The sequence below is a fragment of the Schistocerca cancellata genome, chromosome 4 (assembly GCF_023864275.1).
Source record: "Schistocerca cancellata isolate TAMUIC-IGC-003103 chromosome 4, iqSchCanc2.1, whole genome shotgun sequence".
Classification (NCBI taxonomy): Eukaryota; Metazoa; Arthropoda; class Insecta; order Orthoptera; family Acrididae; genus Schistocerca; species Schistocerca cancellata.
The window spans coordinates 232,975,354-232,994,415 of NC_064629.1; the positions used below are offsets into that span (position 1 = coordinate 232,975,354).

Sequence of the window (19,062 nt, forward strand, 5' to 3'; positions counted from 1 at the left end):
GGTAGCGTATCAGTTTTAAACTCGCGACATACCAAATAATCTGAATAAGATGTGCACATGTATCTGTCGACATGGGACTACCTCTTTCTCATAAGCCGCGCGTGTCTATTGTACTTCCACCACCATTTGCGATTATGGGCAAACTAAATAGATCCTAACCCCCACCTAGGGCGAACTCAAATCGTTAATGTGTTGAGCTCCTTCCTACACGCATATCTGTAGGAAAATTTTTCTACGTTTCAAAGCACTTTTTATACGTTTCAAAGCATGGCGACCTGAACTCATTTGAATTCACGGAATAATGGGTAATGGCATTGGATTTCAGACCGCCAAAAATGAAAATCAAAAATTTCGTATGGAGTAAGACTTCCTATTCCAGAAGTGGTGTAAATATAATAAAAATAAGAGCAAAGTAAACTGGTTCAGAGTCGATATAGGGTGCTTACTATGATTTCTCAATACTGTCATACAGCCTCCTGTTGGATTGACAGCTTATATTTTATACCTACGAGAAATGTGAGAAAATTATACAAAATGGAGAAATATGCCTTCATTATTTGCCACTAGAAAATGCATCATCAAATGAAGCGACGAACTGAGTTACCTACACCATGTTTCCTAACGGCACGAACATATTCAGGGTACTTTACTTTGTCCCCAACGAATGTGACGATTTCTTGCTGAAACCAGTTGCATAAAATTAGATAACTGGAGCTATAGAAAGGTTTGTACTCATTAGTTTGGATGTTAAAGAATATTTTGTGCCCTCCTGCGAATCACATGTCGCGAACATTCACTCTGCCATTCGTATGTCTTCAGTATATTGGCATCAGCTGTACAAGGGTTTCTCTAATCGCTCTTTGATTGAAGAACTGCAGTGCCAATTGTTGTAATTACCGAAATCTAAAATTCATTTTAATATCACCTGAGAGCAGATGATCGTACAGCTTCGCTGCACATCCACGAATAAGTATCTTACATGACGGACTGCACCTTAGACCCATTAATCGTGCTATCAACGAAAAAGTTCTCAGTTTCTTGAACTGACTGTATTTAGCTAACTACTACAGCAGCAAAATTTTCACGGTAGCGCAAATATAAGAACTGTAAATTAAATAGTGAATAGCGCTGTGTCGTGGAGCAACTTAGTTTTAATTAGTTTTGAGTAATTTTCTATTTCGAGAAGTATGGTTTCTGCTTAGTTCTGCGGTGTAATCGAAAACGATTGACTTAATATTTACGCCGTTGAATACGGCAGCCGGCGCGGTGGTCGCGCGGTTCTAGGTGCTCAGACCGGAACCGGGCGACTGCTACGGTAGCAGGTTGGAATCCTGCCTCAGGCATGGATGTGTGTGATGTCCTTAGGTTAGTTAGGTTTAAGTAGTTCTAAGTTCTGGGGGACTGATGACCTAAGGTGTTAAGTCCCATAGTGCTCAGAGCCATTTGAACCATTTTTTGAATACGGCGCACCGCTGTCGCGGGGCAGTCTGTTCTGCTGCGAGTACATTTGCAGTTGTATGGTTGGTTTAGCTTTCAAGTGGCCTTCAAATGTCCGTCCGCTGGCCCCCTGCCCCCGTTCATTACATGGTTCAAATGGCTCTGAGCACTATGGGACTTAACATCTGAGGTCATCAGGCCCCTCGAACTTAGAACTACTTAAACCTAACTAACCTAAGGACATCACACACATCCATGCCCGAGGCAGGATTCGAACCTGCGACCGTAGCAGCAGTGTGGTTACGGACTGAAGGGCCTAGAACCGTTCGGCCACAACGGCCGGCCGTTCATTATATGACAGCAGGAGATTTTGTTGCAGTTCATCTGCGAACTTAAAGGACATTGTAGCCATTAGAGTGAACTCGCTATTATATTACATTAAACATACCTGCTACCGAGTACTTAGAACTTAAATCTATTTGATGTTTAGCTAGTTGCTGGCACCAGCTGTATATAAGCACTAAAAAACGATCTTACGTTACGCAGTGCCACAGAATGGGTCTGGCTTAAAGAAGTGGGCACTTTTAGTACTTAACCATGCGATTTATAAGTAGATGCCCTCGCTTTTCACTAAAGTGCGCTGCGTATTTCCCCTTCTACAACTGAATTCAATGGCAGAAGGTACTTTGAATTGATCCACATATTAAGGTTCCTTCCCGTTTTATTGGTGTATGGAGCGTAAGATGAACGACAGCTTAAATGTATCTTTACGCACTGTGATCAGTATAACCTTGTTTTCACAGTCCACCCTAGAGAGATTTAGGAGGTTCTATTATATTTATAGATTCATCAATATCATTTCTTGAAACTATAAAGCTGACTTTCATGGAATACATGATGTGAAGGACAATCAAACAACTTAAAATCAAAGATGGCAAAACAGTCTACCTTAAACTGAGTGAAATTTCAAATCCGCAATAGCCGTTTGTGTTTTTCCCTAAGGTTCTAAATTATGTAAAGGTTCCTTACCTATGGTTGCCCGACCTGTAAGGTAATTTGTGTTTCATGGAATAGTTTACATCTAGCTTAAAACATCTCCCAGTTCATTCTTTTCATCATTTCCATGGCGCTCTTTTGTGAGTTAAACTTGTCTATTCGAGCAGTTATTCCTTGTGTACGTTAGGTATCCGCGGTTATCTATTGGTACGGATCTCATGCACTCGAACAATATACTAAGAGGAGCCGCAGTAATACTTTGATGACAATGTCCTTGTTTAACGTGCAATATTTTTCCAGTATCATACGAATGAAAAAAATTCTGCTGCATGATTTCATACTGTTCAGTGTATCCGATCAACCCAGTTCATATCTCCTCAAATTTATACCAAGAAGAGACTTGCTGGCAGTTCAAAACTGTGTGCCGGACCGGGGCTGGAACCCATTACACCAACGTATCTGTAAGACTGAGAAATGGTACTGTAGCTTTTCCGTTTTGTGTAGTGCAGAATTTTACATTTCTGACCATTTAAAGCAAATCGCCAATCTCAGTACAGGTTTGAAATCTTATAAAGAGCTGTATGATTTCTAAAAGATATGAGCAGATTGTCTGCTAGGTCATTAATGTACGATACTAACAGTAAGCATCCCAAAACACACTACTGGCCATTAAAATTGCTACACCACGAAGATAACATGCTACAGACGCGAAATTAAACCGACTGGAAGAAGATGCTGTGATATGCAAATGATTAGCTTGTCAGAGCATTCAGACAAGGTTGACGCCGGTGGCGACACCTACAACGTGCTGACATGAGGAAAGTTTCCAACAGATTTCTCATACACAAACAGCAGTTGACCGGCGTTGCCTCGTGAAACGATGTTGTGGTGCCTCGTGTAAGGAGGAGAAATGCCTACCATCACGTTTCCGACTTTGATAAAGGTCGGATTGTAGCCTATCGCGATTGCGGTTTATCGTATCGCGACATTGCTGCTCGCGTTGGTCGAGATCCAAAGTCTGTTAGAAGAATATGGAATCGGTGGGTTCAGGAGGGTAATACGGAACGCCATGCTGGATTCCAACGGCCTCGTATCACTAGCAGTCGAGATGACATGTCTCTTATCCGCATGGTTGTAACGGATCGTGCAGCCATGTGTCGATCCCTGAGTCAACAGATGGGGACGTTTGCAAGACAAGAACCATCTGCACGAACAGTTCGACGACGTTTGCAGCAGCATGGACTATCGGGTCGGAGACCGTGGCTGCGGTTACCCTTGACGCTGCATCACCTGCGATTGTGTACTTAACGACGAACCTGGGTGCACGAATGGCAAAACGTCATTTTTTCGGACGAATCCAGGTTCTGTTTACAGCATCATGATGGTCGCATCCGAGTGTGTCGAAATCGCGGGGAACGCACATTGGAAGCGTGTATTCGTCATCGCCGTACTGGCGTATCACCCGGCGTGATGGTATGGAGTGTCATTGGTTACACGTTTGTCACCTCTTGTTCGAATTGACGGCACTTTGAACTGTGGACGTTACATTTCAGATGTGTTACGACCTGTGGCTCTACCCTTAATTTGATCCCTGCGAAACCCTGCATTTCAGCAGGATAATGCACGCCCGCATGTTCCAGGTCCTGTACGGGTCTTTCTGGATACAGAAAATGTTCGACTGCTGCCCTGGCCAGCTCATTCTCCAGATCTCTCACCAACTGAAAACGTCTGGTCAATGGTGGCCGAGCAACTGGCTCGTCACAATACGCCAGTCACTACTCCTGATGAACTGTGGTACAGTGTTGAAGCTGCATGGGCAGTTGTACCTGTACACGCCATCCATGCTCTGTTTGACTCAATGCCCAGGCGTATAAAGGCCGTTATTACGGCGACAGGTGGTTGTTCTGGGTAGCGATTTCTCAGGGTCTATGCACCCAAATTGCGTGAAAATGTAATCACATGTCAGTTCTAGTATAATATATTTCTCCAATGAATACCCGTTTATCATCTGTATTTCTTCTTGGCGTAGCAATTTTAATGGCCAGTAGTGTACTTCCCTGGCGCATGAGTGAAGTTACTTATTCATCTTCCGATGATTCTCCATCAGATGTGCCACGTACTCCCTACTAAGAAATTCTTAAGTCACAACTTCAACATGATACCACTGACGAGCATACTTCGTTTAATATGCGTTCGTCTGGTACAATTTCTGAGTAACCAAAAGCGGTGTATGGCGAAATATTTGTGGGCCGGCTTTGCAACGACAGGTTGATGTGTTGCAGACACGACGTCGCCGTCGCAGATGCTGTTATTCAACGGACTGTACGTCTGGGGCCGATGGGCTGTGCCCTTCAGCCGCGTGGCCGAGCCGCAGCCGTTCCACAAGGCAGGCTCTGCTGAGGTGTCTGCGCCTATGGTCCGCGCTGCCGGCTCCATCCGGGTAGCCAACCTGACCGACCTCGACGCCGTTGCGGTGGAGTTCCCATATGAGGTACTGTACGTCTTCACCGAATATGCACTCGTTAGAGATGTCAGCAGGCATGAATCTTCACACCTTCCGTTACGCATTAACAACTTCACTGTTTAATCTTATTCACTGACCGAAAAAAAAAAATCACAGAACGGAGGAGGAGCGGTGTGACACAAACGAAAGTTGAAAGGCTTGTCTCTAAATCTGAAAGATGTATATTAAAATTTCGCTCCAGCCGCGGAAGAGTGGAGCTACTAGTGTTACTATGAGGATCAAATCAGGTTTGCTTTAAACTTACTCTGTAACGGTAGTGGGAGTTAATTTAATTTGAGATTGGACTTTGTGAGTTGACATTGTATTGTATTGCATGTTAACTGGGCACCTAGAAACGACGGAGAGGCTCTGTCCCCGCCGCAGCCGTAGTTGCCCACAACCCCACGACGACTACCGCAGTCCACTTCACCCCTCCGCCGCCCCACACCGAACCCAGGGTTATTGTGTGGTTCGGCCCCCGGTGGACCCCCCCCCCCCCTCCTCCCATGGAACGTCTCACACCAGACGAGTGTAACCGCTATGTTTGCGTGGTAGAGTAATGGTGGTGTACGCGTACGTGGAGAACTTGTTTGCGCAGCAATCGCCGACATGGTGTAACTGAGGCGGAATAAGGGGAACCAGGCCGCATTCACCGAGGCAGATGGAAAACCGCCTAAAAACCATCCACAGACTGGCCGGTTCACCGGACCTCGACACAAATCCGCCGGACGGATTCGTGCCGGGGATCGGCGCTCCTTCCCGCCCGGAAAGCCGTGCGTCAGACCGAACGGCCAACCGGGCGGTCGAGTTGACATTAGTCAAGAAAAAGCGACAAAGACGCAATTATCATTACCGCACTGAGTTTGAACTAGGTCGTGATATAGGGCAACTACAAGCAGGATGTTTCTTCTGCAGTATTTCAGAGAGGCCTCGCAAGAATGCAGCCACTGCACAAAATTGCTGACAGCGACGGTCACGAGAATGTAGGGTCGCAAGAAGACCGGACTCCGGCAGGCCACGTGGTACTACCGAGAGGGAAGACCGTAGTGGTCGACGTATGGGTCTCGCGCATCTTACTGCATCTGCAGCAGCAATTTTCATCGCCCCCAGCTCAACCGTCCCCAGGGGCTCACCGCTCTTTGCCAGGTTTGCGGTTGGCTACCACGGGGCCTCAGCCTTTGTAGCATCTTTTCCCTTCCGTGCTACATGTCTGTCCTCTTGCTGTTCTTTTCCCTCTACCTTGGGGAACATGCCTGAGTTGTTTCTGGAAACGAATTCCGCATTTTCGGTAGTCAGTATCAGAATACTCTCCACTGTTTTTTATTCTTTTCTTCTTTCACCTCCACCTTCTCCTGTCCTTCCTCCGTTTCAGGTTCCTCTTTTTCTTCGTCCTCACTGTGCGCTTCTGAAGGCGATCCCACGCATCTGACGAGTAATAGGTGAGTGTGTAACGCGTAATTCCCAGCCCCAGGTCGACAGGTAGAGTTCTCACGCACCCCCTGGTACAGGTCTGCCCCAGGGAGGGGTGACTGCCTGGGCTGCTACCTTCCCAAATTCCCGACTGTCAGGTGTTCGGGAGGTGCGACCAGAGGTGTGAACAGTCACCTAAGGCGCGTGCACCACATTCTGAAGGGGGGCCTCATTTGGAAGGAGCGTCATTAGAGATGCTGGCAATCATGGGGATTTTCTCACAATGAGCGAATCCTCTTCACATTCAACGGCTACGAAACGTAAATGGTATGAGGCTAAAGATTCAAAGACCCTCCCAGCTGCACCACGGTTCCCCGTGGTTTCACATACTGATGACAGTCAGCCCTTTGCCACAGTAAATCTGTTCATTATTCAGAAAAGTGCTGAAGCAATTGCTGACCGTGTGAAATCCTGCTCTAGTTTACGCAGTGACACTTTGCTTTTGGAAACTACTTCTGATTCTAAAGCACAACTGCATGCTGCTTCGCTCCTCCATGCCTATCCTGTTCGTGTCGAGGCCCATCAAAGGCTGAATTCTTCATGTAGTGTTATCTACACTAGGCTGCTCGATGGTCTGACCGAGGCAAAAATCCAAACGCACCTCTTTGATCAGGGTGTCATTACAGTACAATGGGTGTCTCCTTAGTGCCCACATGCGCGCTCTCTGTCTCTCTCTTTTGGTAGAGTGTTTCTTCCATCAAAGATCAAAGCAGGTTATGAAGTTATCGCAGTCAGGCCGTTAATACTGAATCCGATGCACTGCTGCCAGTGTCATCGTTACAACCACAGTCGAGAGTCCTATAGACACCCAGGCCAATGTATAAGATGTGGTAGGGATGCATGAGGGCGCTTGTCCACCTCCTCCTCCTCCCCACTGCACCAACTGCAATGGCGACCCTGCCGCCTTCTCCCGCAACTGTCCAGTGTATCTGGATGAGCAGGCTGTCCAGGAGATCCGGATGAAGGAAAAAGTGCCTTATCCGGTCGCTCGCAATTTGTTTGCTTGTAGGAAACCTTGCATTCTACCATCTGGCACCTACAGTACTGTTCTTGTTACATTTCGCTCCATGAAGAATATGACAACCCAGACATGTGACCTCAAATTTAACACCGAGGGTTGTGAAACCGCTCAACGTCACGGTAGCGTCCCCATCTCCTCCTCCAACTGTGTAACGCGCCACAAAACTTTAACCTATAGGGACAAAGAGTCCGGCGAAGACTTTCTACGTCCCTCCAGCCAGCCAGCCAGCCAACTAACCAACGAACCAACATCTGAGTCTTCCTCCGCAAACCAGAATGCCTCGAAGTCAAAGACAAACGGCCGTCTACTTCGCAGAGTCGAAAATCCTCTACGATGATGTCGCCAAGTGATAGCTTCGCCTGGCCGACCTCCATGTCGCTGGTGCCCACCACTACCAGCTTCTCTGCCCTCGACTCCGCTGGCCGACAGAAGGAGAATGTCGACGCTTCTGTAGACATAATGGAGCAGTATCCTCCTGCATCTGAGCTCTGTAGTGGTTCGAAGGGTGGCACTCGGCAGCAGCCAAGGTTACACCCCTTCATTTTTTCCTCGTCATGACTCTCCTCCAATGGAACGTTCGTGGTCTTCGATCCAACAAAGAGGATTTACGGCTGCTGTTAGAATCGCAGCGTCCACTTGCTGCCTCCCTTCACGGAGCTCTCGCATTTGTTCCCAGTACGCTTTGGCCTTCCCCTGAGGACGGCTTCCATTTCGTGGGGGAGTTACGCTGCTCATACAGTATGACATTCACAGTCCTCGTACCTCAGCCCGCTAGTGCTTACATTCCCTCCGATGATCTCTGTGTTGCCGTCTGTCGGTAAGTGGTGTCACTTTGGGATCATCACTGGTCCTCCCTTCATGAAACAAGCTCCGGGTTATTAAGCCTCCCCCATCATCTTGGACGACCTCTTCTCGGCCCTCTCACCTTGAGATCATTTTAGCTAGGTTGCGCAACGCGCGGGCTGTCGACCGCGTCTTACTTTTTATCCGTCGTAGCGAACGCCATTTAATTTATAGTTCATGACCTCCGTTTCTCTATAGCATGTTTAATAGACCTTTTTCCGCATCCCTGTTTTTAGATGTCTTCTCTTCCGTCGATTGGGATTAATTTGTAATCGTTTTTAACTCCTCTTAGTCTGTGTTCTACAGTCCTGATGTAGGCGCGTATGACCCTAGTTGTTTATGCGTCGTAAACAAAACAAACAAGGACAGCTCAGTCAGACGCCTCGTAACGTGCATTTCACTAACCCCAAACCAATACCATTTGCGACTTAAGTGATACCAAGCGGAAGCTCATTGGATGGTAGGGTGGAGGTATTTTGCGTTTTCTGATGACAGCTGATTCTCCTTGGTGCCAGTGACGGCCGTTTGTTGGTTAGGAGGTGGCCAGTTCAGATCCTGCAAGCATCGTGCCTGCATGCCTGACACTGTGGACATACACCTAAAGTTAGGGTGTGGAGTGCGATTTCGTATGGCAGCAGGAACACTATCGTTGCTATCCCATGCAATCAGAATGCAAATTTGTTCGTCCTTCTGGTGATTCGATCTATTGTGCCGCCGTTCACGAACGGAATTTTTGAAATTCGTGGTAAGGCCTTATGGGACCAAACTGCTGAGGTCATCGGTCCCTAAGGTTACACACTACTTAATCTAACTTAAACTAACTTACACTAAGGATGACACATACGCTCATGCCCGAGGGAGGACTCGAACATCCGACGGGGAAGCCGCGTGGACCGTGACAAGAAGCCCTAGACCGCTCGGCTATCCTAAGACGAGCGTCATTCCAGGAGGTGTTATCCAACAGGATAATGCTCACACACATAGCGCTGTTGTGACCCAACATGATGTACAGTGTGTCGACATGTTGCCTTGGCTTGCTCGATCACCATATCAGTCTCCAATCGAACACATATGGGACATAATCAGACAATAACTCCAGCGTCAACTACAACCAGCATTGACCGGCCAGGGCGTGGAACCCCATCCCACAAATTGTCATCCGGCACCTGTACAACGCAACACGTGCACGTCTGCATGCTCACATTCAACGTTCTGGTGATTAAACTGGTTATTAATGTACCAATATTTCATATTTTCAATGACTTATGACGTGCTGACATTAACCTGTTGTCTTGCAATGTTAATCACTTACATATGTTACTTAGATAAATGTATTCCCGAAATTTCATTACGGCACATTTTTTGGTATTCCGATTTTTTTTCCGCTCGTGTATTACAAAGGTCAACAATAATGGTTCGCTAGGTAATGTATGAGGGCTGATCAACAAAGACTAAGACTGATTTTCTCCTGTAGCTGCTGTAATAATTTCCTAACTGTACCATGAATACTGGAAAAGACCGGGTTTTTATGTATGTCCGTAGGCCGCAGCACCCTCGTATCGATAGGTTGGTAGTAATGCTTTGTTTTCTAGGCACTCTTTGAATTTCGCGTGTGAAGCAAGGGAGGTGACGCTAGAGGAACAGTACGACTCAAAAACTGTGTTCGTTTAAACTATACAGCCACTGAAACTCACGAAAAGCTAAAGCAAGCGTACGGTTAAGTAGTGCGACCCCGTGCAATAGTTTTTAGGTAGTTCAAGGACTTCAAAGAAAGCTAGCATGTCGTCGTTAAGCAAGGTGGGCCTGGTGTTTCGCCTTCTGCTCTGACAGAAATCACTATCATGCCGTGATTGTCTTTAAGGATCGGTGGATAACATTACTAACCTCAATGAAGTGTTAAGAATTCATATGGCTGTGTCTTTACGATTATGCATTATCATCTCCATATGACCCACGTTCGTGCTCGTTGGGTGCCACGTCTGTTGACTCCCGAACAAAAAGATGAGCGAATGGAGAAAAGCCCTGAGGTGCTGCGTCTCTGTCTGGAAACGGTTATCACTGATGATGTGACATAGCTGCATCATTATGATCCCGATGGAAAACAAGCGCAGTGAGGAAATCGCCAGGTTCTCAATCAATAAGAAGGGCGAGAGTTGTTCCCCCTGAATGGAACACTCAAGGAATGATCTATCAGCATGCAGTTCCCTCTCATACAATGTATCAGTATTGGCTAGACTGAGGAATTGCAAGAAAACGACTTGGGCTCTCTGAGTGGAAGGCGACTTCATGTTGACAACGCGCGGTCGCAAGTACACTACTGGCCATTAAAATTGCTACACCAAGAAGAAATGCTGATCATAAACGGGTATTCATTGGAGAAATATATTATACTAGAACTGACATGCGATTACATTTTCACACAATTTGGGTGCATAGATCCTGAGAAATCAGTACCCAGAACAACCACCTCAGGCCGTAATAACGGCCTTGATACGCCTGGGCATTGAGTCAAACAGAGCTTGGATGGCGTATACAGGTACAGCTGCCCATGCAGCTTCAACACGATACCACGATTCATCAAGAGAAGTGACTGGCGTATTGTGACGAGCCAGTTGCTCGGCCAACATTGACCAGACGTTTTCAGTTGGTGAGAGATCCGGAGAATGTGCTGGCCAGGGCAGCAGTCGAACATTTTCTGTATCCAGAAAGGCCAGTACAGGACATGCAACATGTGGTCGTGCATTATCCTGCTGAAATGTAGGGCTTCGCAGGGATCGAATGAAGGGTAGAGCCACGGGTCGTAACACATCTGAAATGTAACGTCCACTGTTCAACGTGCCGTCAATGCGAACAAGAGGTGAGCTGGACGTGTAACCAATGGCACCCCATACCATCACGCCGGGTGATACACCAGTATGGCGATGACGTATACTCGCTTCCAATGTGTGTTCACCGCGATGTCCCCAAACACGGATGCGACCATCATGATGCTGTAAACAGAACCTGGATTCATCCGAAGAAATGACGTTTTGCCATTCGTGCACCCACGTTCATCGTTGAGTACACCATCGCAGGCGCTCCTGTCTGTGATGCAGCGTCAAGGGTAACCACAGCCATGGTCTCCGAGCTGATAGTCCATGCTGCTGCAAACGTCGTCGAACTGTTCGTGTAGATGGTTGTCTTGCAAACGTCCCCATCTATTGACTCTGGGATCGAGACGTGGTTGCACGATCCGTTACAGCCATGCGGATAAGATGCCTGTCATCTCGACTGCTAGTGATACTAGGCCGTTGGGATCCAGCACGGCGTTCCGTATTACCCTCCTGAACCCACCGATTCCATATTCTTCTAACAGTCATTGAATCTCGACCAACGCGAGCAGCAGTGTTGCGATACGATAAACCGCAATCGCGATAGGCTACAATCCGACCTTTATCGAAGTCGGAAACGTGATGTTACGCATTCCTCCTCCTTACACGAGGCATCACAACAACGTTTCACCAGACAACGCTGGTCAACTGCTGTTTGTGTATGAGAAATTGGTTACAAACTTTCCTCATGTCAGCACGTTGTAGGTGTCGCCACCGGCGCCAACCTTGTGTGAATTCTCTGAAAAGCTAATCATTTGCATATCACAGCATCTTCTTCTTCTCGGTTAAATTTAGCATCTTTAGCACGTCATCTTCCTGGTGTAGCGATTTTATTGGTCAGTAGTGTAGTTAGTTTCTGGCTCAATGCCGGCCGAAGTGGCCGTGCGGTTAAAGGCGCTGCAGTCTGGAACCGCAAGACCGCTACGGCCGCAGGTTCGAATCCTGCCTCGGGCATGGATGTGTGTGATGTCCTTAGGTTAGTTAGGTTTAACTAGTTCTAAGTTCTAGGGGACTAATGACCTCAGCAGTTGAGTCCCATAGTGCTCAGAGCCATTTGAACCATTTTTTCTGGCTCAATACGTTATTACCTGAGTACTGCATCCGCCTTATAGCTCCTATCTAGATCCCTGTGATTTTTTGTTTCCATCACTTAAGGCAAAGCTTCGGGGCATTCGATCTAAAAACTCAGCAGTGCTTAAGAATAGTGAGGCGATTCTCGAGGACCTCACAGAAAGTGGTCTGCACAATGTGGTCGATGAGTGGCAGAGACTTCATAAAAAGTGCGTTCAAATCACTTTTTGTTGATCAGTCGTTGTAAAACAGTCTGTGTAAACTGATTCTTCGGTCGCTTCTTGGTAGAACCACTTCTGAATTATTTCTTCAGTACTGACTTACTTTAATCAGTTATCAGCTTACAAGCCTATCATCATAATTAGACCATAGTCAGAATAAGTTAAAATATTCGTGAAAAATATGAAAAAAAGATTACACAGGAAGAGAGAGGTATGAACACAGGAGTAGATGTCTTGGACAATGAAATGCTAATCTAATTACAAATGTTGAACATTAAATATCTATAAAGGGAATAAACCAGTTGACATTCACGCTGAAGTCGAAAAACAATGCCCATAATTTAAAGTAAATTAACAATCCTAATAAAATCTTAGTACGTGACAAGAGCACTGACAAACAGCTAGAAGAGAGCTCGCATACGGAATGTGACGCAGAAACAGAGTAAAAGATAGAATAGACGACTGTAACAATATACGGAGTGCACAAACAATCAGGATAAATACATGTAGGGGAAAAAACCGAGAAAGTGGATGGAACATTTAGTGTGGAAATTACTGCAAAAACGTGAAAATCAACTGAAGGTTACAAAAGGGGAAGTATTCAGCGGGGTTGGGTCTTTTAGTATTACATCTGGATTGTGGGGCAGTTATTTATTGAATTTCAGTGGTGTCACGTTTTGGCAGCTATTTTTCAGTAGACCTGACACGTACTAATTTTATTTTATTGATACCGTTAATTTAAATTTTTAATAGATACTGTTTTTCAAGTTTAGTGATTTTCTATGTTTCGTTACCTTTATATTTATGTAATGTTTAACTTAATATTTTTAATTACATTACCGCTTCACTGTCGGACATTTACTGTGTTCGTGGTTCACTGTTGACGTGTAATATCTTTGTCGGTGTTGTTCACGAGTATTACACCATCTCAGACGCGAACAGTTAGTCTGATGATAACCTTGTAAGACGAAAAACGGTTAATAAAATAAATTCATACTGTAGAACATCAACAATATTACAATTTTCATTAAAGATTTTACGGTTAGTATTTGCATAAGGACCGAATATCACATCTGCCAAACATCACAGTGGACATGTTCAGTTTCTTTTGTGACCGTTCTTAAGTGGCAACTAGAAGAGTCCACTGATAACTGCGTTTTGAGAATATAATTTCGTATTTTTAGGAGTGTGCTATAATACATGCACATTTAAGAACTACCAACGTGGTTGCAAGTAGTTGAGGCACCAAACCTAGTAAGTAGCCCTCCACATTTGCCAGTTGAAACACCTTTACTGAGTGACCAAGTGAAGCCTCCAGAGTACCTGGGTCGAACTGGGGGACTGGAAATATTTTACTTGTGGGAAATTGTTGCTCATTGTATTCATTTCCGTGTTGCCGTAGTGCTGTGTTTCGTTATTTCTTACCAGCGTAAGTGGATAAACTGGCTGCGAGACCGTCATGTCTGTATTGCCAGCAAATCAGATATTGAGGCTATGTTACACAGCGTAGTCTTTATTTATTTTGTCGTTTACGACAAACAATAATTCGTCTCTCCCATGTTGTATTCTTTCTGAAAATAATAGGCAGTAGTTGTTTATCGTATTAAGCGTACAGTTTCGTCTCAAATACGAATCTGCGTCTAAAATGTCCTGCAAGCAGTGCGACACGTGGAAAAAATTAAATCTAGGTCAAGCAAATATCCATTACTGATTAAATGTGTTCTGACAGGCGTATGAAATGCGAAATTGGCGAGTGGATGTTAAGATAAGTCAACTCGACAGTATAAAAGGATGCATCGAGTATCGAGAATGTTCGTCTTCCGAACTTGGCCCCGAGGCCCCGGTCAAGTAGCTATAAGCTTTAAGGGTATCTGAGAGCTCACTAATTACCCACTTTGAACAGCTCGGAAGACGGAAGCTGTCAAGTTATATTTAGAGATAATCGAGTTTCTCTGAAGAAAAGATCATCGAAATTTCACCGAAAATATTTCAAGAAAGGTCAACGAGATGTTCGAGGAATTTGTGAAAATAAGGTGTTTTATAGCAGGGAAATAACCAGCGTTATTATTGTTGGATTTAACGTTTCGTGCTTCCCACTCAGTCTATACAGTAAGAGTCACCGATCTTCGAGGTGCTCACACGATAGTAGAAAAACAGTAAGGCTGGTTTACTCTAAATCCCCGTTGACAAAGTGGTCCTCAGTGAAGCAGCATTAGCTCAATTTCACATTAAGAACGGGAAAAATCTGTTGTGACTTTCTTGAAGGAGCATTTCAAACAGTCGTCTGAAATCATTTAGGGAACCAACGAAAACTTCAATCGAAATGACCAGACAAGAATTTGAACTCAATTTCGAACTTACGCAACATATCATAAAGTTGTGCTTTAATGGTAAAGTAGGAAGTACGGATACGTAAGTTACATCAACTGGGCTGTTGGAAACTTCTGGGTAAAAGTGACAGTTATAAGTAATCACACTGGTAAATATTCATCTTCTAAAATCGTCCGCAGTGGCCATATGTGCTTAGCTTAGCTCCGAAATGACATTCACTTTATAAAATGCCATCGTAGTGTGTTTTCTCCTCAGTTGTCCGTTATGTATTTCGAAACAGACACGTCCCCATAATAGATAAGAACCAGTGTCCAAATGAATAAAGGAAATCACATTTGCAACGAAGACATCGAACAGCAAGTTTTCACGTAACGTAAAAGGAAATAGGGTGGATCACAAATTATTCTCGCTAGAATTTGTGTGCAGTACTTAAAATTGTAGTGTGGTAAGTTTCAAACACTAAATAATATGCTAAAAGGAAAAATATTTAAAATTATCATGCTGATAAAACCACGTAGTTTGCAGCGAATGTATGAGAGCGTGCTGGAAAGTAACGCCTCAGGATTTTTTATGTGGTAACTCTTAATGGTTTATAAATAAAACAAACGTTATTAACGTTCTACAAATTTACCCTTGAATCTACATATTTATTTCTTAAGTCACCCTGGCTACGAACATATTGCTTCCAGTGAGATACCATTCAGTTGATACCGTCACTGTAAAAGTTCTGAATACGTTGATGGAGCCATAACCTCACCTATTTGCACAGCTTCATCATCATCAGAGTGAAGTCCTCGAAGATATTCGGGAAACAGATGAAAATTTCATGGGGCCAAGTCAGGACTGTATGGAGGGTGATACTTCACGGTGAACCCCAGACTTGCAGGTGCCGCAGAGCTCGTATGTGGTCTGGCATTGTAACGTTGAAGGAGAGGCTGCCCTATGTGTGGACGAACTCTTCTAATTCGAAACTCGAATACAGTACGATGTTTCTCACGCACCGACATACACTCCTGGAAATGGAAAAAAGAACACATTGACACCGGTGTGTCAGACCCACCATACTTGCTCCGGACACTGCGAGAGGGCTGTACAAGCAATGATCACACGCACGGCACAGCGGACACACCAGGAACCGCGGTGTTGGCCGTCGAATGGCGCTAGCTGCGCAGCATATGTGCACCGCCATGTACATCGATGTTGTCGCCAGTGGTCGGCGGAAGGTGCACGTGCCCGACGCACGGATGCACGCCAAGACCGTAGGATCCTACGCAGTGCCGTAGGGGACCGCACCGCCACCTCCCAGCAAATTAGGGACACTGTTGCTCCTGGGGTATCGGCGAGGACCATTCGCAACCGTCTCCATGAAGCTGGGCTACGGTCCCGCACACCGTTAGGCCGTCTTCCGCTCACGCCCCAACATCATGCAGCCCGCCTCCAGTGGTGTCGCGACAGGCGTGAATGGAGGGACGAATGGAGACGTGTCGTCTTCAGCGATGAGAGTCGGTTCTGCCTTGGTGCCAATGATGGTCGTATGCGTGTTTGGCGCCGTGCAGGTGAGCGCCACAATCAGGACTGCATACGACCGAGGCACACAGGGCCAACACCCGGCATCATGGTGTGGGGAGCAATCTCCTACACTGGCCGTACACCACTGGTGATCGTCGAGGGGACACTGAATAGTGCACGGTACATCCAAACCGTCATCGAACCCATCGTTCTACCATTCCTAGACCGGCAAGGGAACTTGCTGTTCCAACAGGACAATACACGTCCGCATGTATCCCGTGCCACCCAACGTGCTCTAGAAGGTGTAAGTCAACTACCCTGGCCAGCAAGTTCTCCGGATCTGTCCCCCATTGAGCATGTTTGGGACTGGATGAAGCGTCGTCGCACGCGGTCTGCACGTCCAGCACGAACGCTGGTCCAACTGAGGCGCCAGGTGGAAATGGCATGGCAAGCCGTTCCACAGGACTACATCCAGCATCTCTACGATCGTCTCCATGGGAGAATAGCAGCCTGCATTGCTGCGAAAGGTGGATATACACTGTACTAGTGCCGACATTGTGCATGCTCTGTTGCCTGTGTCTATGTGCCTGTGGTTCTGTCAGTGTGATCATGTGATGTATCTGACCCCAGGAATGTGTCAATAAAGTTTCCCCTTCCTGGGACAATGAATTCACGGTGTTCTTATTTCAATTTCCAGGAGTGTAGTTCGATTGCACACCGCCATGTTACACGATAGAATTCTGTGTCCTCTAGCGGCAGAGGGCTGCAAATATGTAGACACGAAGAATATCTTACATACATTCGGAGGCATTACTTTCAGCCGCCTTCGTAAATGTTTTTCACAATGACGTTCTTTAAAAGTGGTAAAAAATGTTTTACACTCTGACAAAATATGACGCGCCATGAATGAGTTACGCAAATTGGTCACGAACCGATATTCATACAGGTATAGACGAAAAATGTAAAATTGCAAACTCGGCGCCCGATGGATGAATGTGTGACGCTGCAGCGCATTTTCACCGCGCAGCTGGCGAGGGTAGCAAACAGGCTGTATGCCGATGTCAGGGCATAAAGTCTGTGCGAAATTCATTCCGTGTACTCAGTTGGTTAGTAACAATCCCTCGCAGACTGGTGTGTGAACAGTATACGCAGAAGTAAAAAAAATGGCGTATGACGAGAACCTCCTGTCTGGTAGACCGCTCGCCTGGTGCAATTCTTTCGATTTGACGCCACTTCGGCGACTTGCGTGCCGATGGGGATGAAATTATGATGATTAGGACAACACAACACCCAGTCCCTGAGCAGAGAAAATCTCCGACCCAGCCGGAAATCGAACCCGGGCCCTTAGGATTGACAGTCCTTCGCGCTGACCACTCAGCTACCGGGGGCGGACTACCCAGAAGTGAACGTGTGAAAGACGACCTGTAAAGGGGCTCAAAGAAGCTGGTTGGAATAATCGGCGAGTCGCTCGACGTTTGGATACGACGTTGGTGCGTGAATATGGCAGAACACAGCTTCGCGGAGGAAACGGTCGACCTAGAGAGATGACAGAACGTGAGTACTGAGCAAACATAAGACACGCTCTGAGTCTGGGCTTGATTATTATCGATCCGACGTGCAACTGGTGCTTCAGTGACAGAACGGAGACCGATCTCACGACGCCCCTTGCACCAACTACCACTGTCTTCCGTACACCAACAAGACCGTTTGCCGACGTGTCTGGCACATTCGGCCTCGAGTCTCACCGACTGGAGTCGAATCGTCTTCAGTGATGAGGCCTGCTTCGAACTGGACTCCGATTACAAGCGAAGACGTGACTGGAGACACAACGGACAGCGGTGGGATACCAACGTGGTTGTCGCCCAATATACGACCTGACAAACAGGAGTGATGGTCTAGGGTGCCATTTGCAGGACTCCTTTGGTTGTCATCCGAGACACTGTTACAGTACAGCGTTACGACGAAATTCTACGTCCCACTGTGTTGCCTTTCATGGCAAGCCATTCTGGATTTACATTTCAGCAAGATAATGCCCGCTCGCACATTTCGAGAATTTGAACTGATTGTCTTCGTGCTTGCCATACCCTACTTAGGCCAGCAATGTCGCCGGACCTCTCCCAATTGAGAGCGTTTGGAGCACTATGTGCAGGGTCCTCCAACTAGCTCAAGCTTTGGAGGATCAGTCGCCCCAGTTGGACAGAAGTTTATACAATATCCCCGAGGACATCCAACAACTCTATCAATCAACGTACAGTCGAATAACTGCTTCCATGATGTCCAAAGATCGACCAACGTGTTATTGACTTCCTCAGTTCGTGATACTTGAACAAATCATACATATTTTCTGAAATTGTAATCGCTTGTTTGTCTGTATATGTACATCACACCAACAGATTTCTGTCCCATTAGGCTGTAACGTCCCCTTAGAAAAATTTATGAATGATTGTGCTGGTAAACCCCTTACGTTATTTGATTTTCAAACAGCTGAGCAAAACTGAACGTACTCGGACATTTCTCACTTTACGTATTCTGATAATCACTAAACTGACACACAATTTTTTTAGCACAACGCAATCTGACTTTCAAAAATCCCTACAAAAGAATGGCCCTGACTAACAATAACCTATACTTTTCATTAATCGCTTACCTCACAAAAACTACTGCAATACAGCGAGCGCCAATACTGCCAGCTAAATAAGATTCTAACTACTGAAGGCACTAACAACTGATAGGCATAGTTAGCAAATGAAAGATTTTGATAGAGAACAAACAATGTATTTACCTTAATAG

General features: G+C 45.9%; 1 protein-coding gene across 1 annotated transcript in view; it reads left to right on the forward strand.

The window, feature by feature from the left end:
- LOC126184036 (uncharacterized) overlaps positions 1-19,062 on the forward strand; it is a 106,067-nt gene that overhangs the window by 75,306 nt on the left and 11,699 nt on the right. Inside the window, exon 5 of the mRNA XM_049926393.1 lies at positions 4,716-4,924. Within this exon, the coding sequence (XP_049782350.1) occupies positions 4,716-4,924 (209 nt within the window). The remainder of the gene's footprint in view (positions 1-4,715; positions 4,925-19,062) is intronic.